Genomic DNA, 8,011 nt, shown 5'->3' on the forward strand with positions numbered 1-8,011 from the left:
CGGCCGCCGGGGGCAGCGCGATCCCGCGGGGCCCTGTGAGCCCCCAGCGCCACGGCACCATGGTACGCAGGGCCCTGCCTGTCCCCCCGCTTATCCGCCCACCTGCCAGCTCTGCCCTCCCAAGCGTACGGCCCACAGGCTCAGCTGGAGAGGTTGGAGAGATCTTCCCCTTCTCTCAGTCTCCTGACCCCATCTGCTGGGTTCCCGAGGGCCGGGAATGCGGCTCTCGGTGGGGAGGGGGTTAAATTCCTGGGGTGGGGGTGCCGGCGCGAGAGGCTGAAGTCTTGCTAGGCTCGGGCTCAGGGGGGCGCTCCCTTGCCCTCAGGACGGCGCCGCCCTCGGGCTGGGCGATGGGGGGGTAGGGGGAGTCGAATTCCCGCCTGGGCCTTGGGCCACGTGGGCGCTGGAGCAGCTCTGCTTGGGGATTCGGGACGGCCCAGGTCAAGGGGCTGGGGGGCTCCTGCAGCTCTGAAACAAACTCCTGTGTGACCTTGGGCTGGTACTCCGCCTTCTCTGGGTCTTTTTTTCCGGGGAAGGAGGGGAGCAATGAACGCAGAGATTGCCATAGACACTCCTTCCCCAAAAGGCAGAGCCTAAGGTCATGAGCCTGTGCCCCCTTGTTTAGCTTGGTCCAACCCTCTGCTGCCCAGTGAAGAAGTATTAGTGTGGGAGTGAGGGGGCACAGATGGACTCTCTGGATTTCATCATGAGGCCTTCCAGGGAGGCTTTGTGGCAGTGAGGCAAGGGACCCCTCAGATATAGAAGGCTGTGACTTGGTCAGCAGCCCCAGCAGGTGTCTCTGGCACCTGGCCAATGCCCACCTGACTTGAGGGAAGGATTCAAGGGCAGGAACCCCCTGGCAATAAGAATGCCGCCACCACCCTGGTCCTGGATCTTAGCTAGGCTGGGGTGGCCTGAGCTTGGGGATCTGTGGCTGCAACTGGCACAGTCATATGGGCAGGGGCATCTACAGCTTCAGGGAACTGGCACATCTGGCTGGGGAGGCCAGCACAGCTGGTGGGCACTGCATGGGAGGGGCTGGGGAAGGGGACAGGTGGACCTTGCTGAGAGGGCTGCCAGCTATGGACATGAGCAGCATCTGTGTGCCCCATGAAGGGAGTCCAGTCAGGGACTGGTTGTAAGGTTCTTGGGCTCCCCAAGGGCCAAGGATGGTGCTGGTGTGGCTAGGAGTGCTATCTTGGGAATGGAGCTGCTGAGATAGCATTGCCCTCTTTCCCTGCCAAGGCCAGAGGGAGGAAGCCAGGCCTCACTTGCCCTATGGGCCAATCTGCACATGGGAAGTTTACCCTTTCCCTTTGGCAGGTGGACACAGGTGAGGACTAGAGGGTGTTTCATGAAGAGAGAGTAGGTCTGAGGCCCTGTGGCCTGGGATGGGGAGGACCGGGCTTTGGGAAGCCCCTATCCAGGGTACTTTTTCTGTCACTGTCTGGGCCCTGGATGTCCTAAGGAACCCTTGTTATAACTCAAGTTGTACCCTAACCCCTCACTGACTTGCAGTTATAGGGGCTCTGGAGAGAAGGCAGCAAGTAGTGGGAGTAGTGTTGGGGTCTGGGAAACACAGGGGTCTCTGAGTGGAAGGGTTTCTGCTTTTTATGTCCCTAAAGACTAAGAAACCGATCCATGTAGAGTGGTATCCCAATCCAGTAAGGAAGAGGTGGCCTTTGCAGAGCTTTGAATCCAGGGGCTCTGGACTGGGGGACCATCCCATTTTGAGCCTCAGTTTCTTCATCTGTGCAGTAGGAGTTGGTCCCAGAAGATGAGTCAGAGTGAGTCAGAGGAGAGAGATGGGAGGGGCTTAGTGCCACGTCCCAGTCAGATTGGCCAGGCCTGGACAGGCCAGTAGCTTCAGGACAGAGGGGCAGCTGAGAAGCTGGGGGAAAACTTAAGTGTGGTGGGAGAACTTAAGGAAGATGGTATCCATGGCCAGGGTGGGTGTTGCCTAGACACTGGGTGTGGAGGGCAGGGGCCAGGGCAGGTCTGGAAATAGGTTGCCCCTGGTGGCTCAGTGAGGCTGGTCCTAAGGCCCTGGCAAATTCCCATTCAGGTGACTGACAAATTGAGCTTAAATACCACCACCCTACCTAGTCTGAGCCTACCCACTGCTGCCTCAGCCACAGACTGTGGATGGACAGGGCCAAAGTTCTTTCCAGGGCCTCCATGTTGGTGGTAGTGGTGGGGAAGCTAATGATTTTGTGGCTATGGGGCAAGATACCTACCAAATATAGGAAACTAACACTGCCATTCAGGCCCTGAGGAGAGCCAGAACTTGGTGCAGCCGGGAAGGTAGCTGGTGGATATTAAACATTTGCTGTGTGCTGGGCCCTGTGCAAGAGACTGGGTGGGCTGCCTGAATGTGTTGCCCACCATGTGGAGCCAGGGGTGACTAAATTGACTCATATTCTGGGTCAACATCAACAGGTGCTGGATGTGGCCCACAGGACCAATAGTCTGCTCATCAGACTCTGAGGGCTCCCCAAGGGCTTCAGAGGCCCCAGGGGGTACAGTCTCCAAGACAGGGCCATTTGGGAACCTCTGGGCCTGGACCATTGTTGACCTAGAGCAGTGGTTCTCAACCTGTGGGTCACGACCCCTTTGTAACAATGAAAATACTTGGCAGCATTAGGAAGGTTGAGAACCACTGACCTAGAGGAAAAAGGTCTGGGGCAGGCCTTGGGGACCTCCTGCCTGTAGGCATGGTAGACAGGTAACATAGCTGTGCCCTTCTATCCCCACACAACCCTGTGTGAGGGGGAGTTGCTGGGGACCAAGCCAGGCAGGTACAGGGAGAAGTTACAGTCCCTGGGCCTGGACCTCTTCAGGAGTTCCTACTTCTGCAGCAGCCTCACTGCTGATGAGGTGCTGGGTCCCTGGTTGCAGTAGGCAGAAGCTGGGCTGTAAGTGAACCAGTGAGCCTGACTTCTGTTCTTGGGTTGTTTGGGCCTGGTCAGGCTTGTTTTTGCTGGTATGTATGAGGGAGTATGTGGGAGAGAATCCCTGGGGCTCAGAAAGTGTTGGAGGGATGCCTGTGTCCCTGCTGCTGTGACCACCTAGTTCTGGTTTGCCTGTTCTAAAGGTCATGCACCCCAGGAAACCCCCATACCCCTGGCGAACCTGGATGAATGGTCACCATGGTGCCTTTTCCTTCCCCTTCCCTTTCCAGGATGACTTTTCCCTTTTTTCAGGGGAAGAGCCAGAGGCCTAGAAAAGTTAAGTGACTGACCTGGGAGCTGATCTTCAGCCTGGAAAGGTCACCAGTGGAGTCTGAGCCCTGTAGACAGCTGGCTCGGACTTGAATCCCAGTCCTCTGCTTCCTCATCTCAGCTCCGGCTCCTTTCCTGTGAAGTGGAGCTGAGAGTGCTGGTCTATCTCCTAGGCAGGCTGCAGCGGGGTGAGCAGGGCCCGCTGGCCTTGACCTTTTCCTGTGCCCTCTGCCCCCACAGTTGCTGGTTGAAAAGACAACCGACTCACCAGCGGCTGAGTTCTCGCTGGTGGAGGACGTGGCACTGCACTTTGCCTGCTTGATGGGCCGCCTGAATGAGCAGCGCCTCTTCCAGCCCGACCTCTGTGACGTGGACCTCGTGCTGGTGCCCCAGCGCAGCGTCTTTCCGGCACACAAGGGCGTGCTCGCTGCCTACAGCCAGTTCTTCCACTCACTCTTCACCCAGAACAAGCAGCTGCAGCGTGTGGAGCTGTCCCTGGAGGCACTGGCACCTGGTGGCCTGCAGCAGATCCTCAACTTCATCTACACGTCCAAGCTGCTGGTCAACGCGGCCAACGTCCACGAGGTGCTCAGCGCCGCCTCATTGCTGCAGATGGCTGACATTGCCGCGTCCTGCCAGGAGCTGCTGGATGCCCGCTCCCTAGGCCCACCGAGTTCTGGCACTGTAGCCTTGGCCCAGCCAGCTGCCAGCTGCACCCCAGCTGCGCCACCCTACTACTGTGACATCAAGCAGGAGGCAGATACCCCAGGCCTGCCCAAGATCTATGCCCGTGAGGGCCCTGACCCTTACTCAGTGCGTGTTGAGGATGGAGCAGGGACTGCTGGTAGCACAGTGCCTACCACCATTGGGCCAGCCCAGACCTTCTTCAAGGAGGAGAAGGAGGGTGGTGTGGAGGAGGCTGGCGGGCCCCAGGCCAGCTTATGCAAGCTGGAGGGTGGGGAGGAGTTGGAGGAAGAGCTTGGGGGTTCTGGCACCTACAGCCGCCAGGAGCAGTCCCAGATCATCGTGGAGGTGAACCTCAACAACCAGACACTGCACGTGTCCACGGGGCCTGAGGGGAAGCCTGGCCCTGGGACGAGCCCGGCCACCATGGTGCTGAGCCGGGAAGATGGGCTGCAGAGACACTCAGAGGAGGAGGAGGAGGAGGAGGAAGAGGAGGAAGAAGATGAGGAAGAGGAGGGTGGTGGCAGTGGAGGAGAGGAGGAAGAGGAAGACGGTGGCAGTCAGGGAGAAGAGGAAGAAGAGGAGGAGGAAGGGCATAGTGAGCAGGAGGAGGAGGAAGAGGAAGAGGAGGAGGAAGAGGAAGGGCCCAGTGAGCAGGATCAAGAGAGCTCTGAGGAGGAGGAGGGGGAGGAGGGGGAAGCCGGGGGCAGGCAGGGGTCGCCCGTTCGCCGGAGCAGTAGGCCTGAACCCGCTCCCCACAGCCGCATGGCCACGCGGTCTCGGGAGAATGCCCGGCGCCAGGGCACCTCTGAGCCTGAGGAGGCTGGGCAGGGCAGTGGGAAGCGACCCAAGCTGTCTGCCAGAGTGGCCTCTGCACCGGCCCGAGTGCCTCCAGCCACTGATGGGCTGGGGGCCAAGGTGAAGCTGGAGGAGAAGCAGCACCACCCATGCCAGAAGTGCCCAAGAGTTTTCAACAACCGCTGGTACCTGGAGAAACACATGAACGTGACCCATAGCCGCATGCAGATCTGCGACCAGTGTGGCAAGCGCTTCCTGCTGGAGAGCGAGCTGCTGCTGCACCGGCAGACAGACTGCGAGCGCAACATCCAGGTGGGCCTTGGTGGGTGCAGGGCTAGCCCCAAAATGGGCTCCAGTCACCTAGTGTCCTGCTGATCACACTGCCCAGATGGCCTGGGGTGACCAGACTTAGCCCCCAGACAGTCAGACTAGCCAGGGTGGTGAGAGCTGAGAGGATAACATCTAGGAGAGCTTCCTGGAAGAGGTGGATAGAGCTGGGCTTTGGTACATGGAGAGATGCACAGAGGCCTGGAACAAACAGTACCTTTGGCCTGAGAACAAAGGGGTCTCATGGACTTGGGAGGATGAGAATGTCAGTTGTCTAAACAGATGAGAGCAGGGGACAGCCAGCTCTGGGGAGAGATGAGTCAGACAATGTTTTAATAAATCCCTTGGGTTGCAGAAAGGCCAGCAGGGCCACTGTGTAAACTTTCACAGGTTGTATACTACAAAAGTACACCTGTAAGGCGAAGGGGTTTGCCCAGGATGGGTACCATTTTCCACTTCCCACAAAGGCTCTATCTAGAGCTAGAGGGGCAGCTCAGTAGGAGGCAGCCCCTGCTTTCAGCTTTTTGGAAATGCCAGCCGGCCCTGGCCTGGAGAAAAGGGACTAGATGAGAAATCTGGGAAGAGCAGGGTCTTTGGAGCCTAATCAGGAAAGCGGGGCTGGCTGCCAGGACATGGGCCAGCCTGAGTCCATTTGTGCCAGCCTAGCTTCTCAGAGTAGGCATGGCACATAGCCAGCCAGGCTCCTTACCAGGGTGGAGATTGTACCTTTTCTGGTCCAGGAGAAGGGGGAAAAGGTGGCAAGTAGGCGGATGCTAATTACCTGAGCTAATTGCTAATTGCATCACCATGTGGAGAAAGTGTTACCTAGGAGTCACCTGGTAACCTGCCCCACCCTCACATACCTGTATCCACTTGCCTGCCTACTGGGCTACCCTTTACTCTCCACCTACTTCATAACTGAGCCTCCCTCCTAAAGAGAGAAGCTCATGACTTCATCCAACTCCGGCCCCCAACCCAATTTCTGCCCAGGCCCTGGCCTAGACTCCAGCCCTCTGGGGAAGTCCTATAGGAATGGGCAGGACAAGGGTCCAAGACCCCAAGGTCCCTGCCATCCTCTGTTGCCTAAAGATACCTGGTTTCTCCTACAGTTCTCCTCAGCTAACTCCTGTGAGCCCATCCCCTTAGGGATCTGCAGGGTGTCATGGCATGCGTCCAAGCAGGGGAGGCAGCAGTGATAATCTACTAATTGTCTGAGGGGCTTCTCCATGAACTGTGTGTGTGGGCTCCACACCTGATACTGCCCTTCAGCCAGTGGTCATATCCTCTGTATAGAGAGCATGATGCTTTGGGAAGGCCTTATTGAAATGGGTGCAGAGGGGGTACTTCCTGGAAGAGGCGACCCCCTAACCCTATTTAAGCCAAAGGATGAAGGAGGGCCCCAGGCCTCAGCCTTGGATGTGTGGGAGGGTAAGTATTTAGGAAGTTACCATCCCCAGCTCAACAGCATCAGTTCTGGCTGGTCCTTAGACATCAAGAAAACAGGTCCCAGCAGAGTTGGGGCATTATCACTGCTGCCTCCCCCTGCTTGTACCAGGTCCCTTCAGGCAACAAAGAGGTTGGACACCTTGGGGGCAAACTCCCCTTCTGTTCTCCTGGAACTGAGGCCAGAGAGGAGCAGCAGCTTGTCCAAAGTCATACATCCTGGCTTGGGGCCCTGGGCTTAAAAGTCTTTTTACCCTACAGTGTGTGACGTGTGGCAAAGCATTCAAGAAGCTCTGGTCCCTCCATGAGCACAACAAGATTGTGCATGGTTATGCAGAGAAGAAGTTCTCATGTGAGATCTGTGAGAAGAAGTTTTATACCATGGCTCATGTGCGAAAGCACATGGTTGGTAAGTCTGGATCGGTCAGGGATAGAGCCTGAGGACAGAGATAGGCCAGCTGCTGGCTATACTGGGCAGGACCTTCTGTCTAGGTGAATAGGAAATACCCAAGGGCAATGTGAAAGGGTGAGACGGCCCCTCTAAACTGGGAGACTGGTTGTAGTGGCAGGTGTGATCTGGATAGGCTGTAGGGCCAGGGTTATCATGTACTGTTGGGCAGGTTGCACACTGCCCAAGGGTGCCTGAACAAGATGACAGGTAGGTACTAGAAATTGAGGGGACATCGTTAACCAGGCTATGCGTCCTGGCATGAGTTCATGCCCACCCAGGGAAAAGAGCACCTTTTTCTAAATTATACAAAGTGCCCTATGGGCTGGCACAGGCCCTGTCTCACTTAGTTTGATGACAGCTGTACCTCTGATTCTTTCTCACCTTTTGGCCCTCACAGGGCTTCAGGCTTCTCCGAATTCAACCTCCCCCCAGGGGTCACGCCTGGACACAGTAAGGAGGCCCCCCAAGTGTGTGTTGGCTACCCCACTGCCTTAGGAAAGACCACCCACCCCCTAGGTGGGCCTGGCTGGGAGTCTTGTGTCCCTAGGTCTATTCCTTGCCTGCTTTATTTAGGTCTGGGGCTCAAGGAAGGGAAAACCAAGGTAGACATTAGGCCCTTGGCTGGACCCTACTCCCTTTCTTCATGGGACAGTGCTGGGACAAACCTCCCCACCCAGTGTGAGCTGACTGGGATCTGGGATGCTGGGTCTAGGACTTGGCTAGGAGCATGCTGGTCTGTTAGCTCAGGGGGGCCCTCCCTATCTCTAATTGCCTCCTTCCAGATCTTCCTTGAAGAGTCTGTTGATTTTCACCTATCTGTGGTTTCTGAGGGAAGCACAGCTAACTTCCTCTGGATTGCTGTTTAGGGGCTGAGTTGTGGCTTTATAAAGGCATGTCATCCCCTGTAAAGCCACCCTTGGAGCTCAGTACCACTATTAGTCCTTTGTCCTTTTTTTTTTTAAGACAGAATCTTACTGTGTCACTCTCAGTAAAATGCCGTGACATCACAGCTCACAGCAACCTCAAACTCTTGGACTTAAGTGATTCTCTTGCCTTAGCCTCCCAAGTATCTGGGACTACAGGTGCC

The 8,011-nt window shown here is 56.7% G+C and overlaps 1 protein-coding gene across 1 annotated transcript in view; it reads left to right on the plus strand.

The window, feature by feature from the left end:
- Positions 1 to 53: 53 nt before the first annotated feature.
- Positions 54 to 8,011, plus strand: part of ZBTB47 (zinc finger and BTB domain containing 47) — a 10,895-nt gene continuing 2,937 nt past the window's right edge. The window contains exons 1-3 of the mRNA XM_003794498.2: positions 54 to 62; positions 3,462 to 5,015; positions 6,735 to 6,882. Coding sequence (XP_003794546.1) covers positions 60 to 62; positions 3,462 to 5,015; positions 6,735 to 6,882 — 1,705 coding nt within the window. The 5' untranslated portion in view covers positions 54 to 59. The remainder of the gene's footprint in view (positions 63 to 3,461; positions 5,016 to 6,734; positions 6,883 to 8,011) is intronic.

This window comes from Otolemur garnettii, unplaced genomic scaffold, assembly GCF_000181295.1.
Source record: "Otolemur garnettii isolate 467f Iridium unplaced genomic scaffold, OtoGar3 scaffold00082, whole genome shotgun sequence".
In the NCBI taxonomy this organism is placed as follows: Eukaryota; Metazoa; Chordata; class Mammalia; order Primates; family Galagidae; genus Otolemur; species Otolemur garnettii.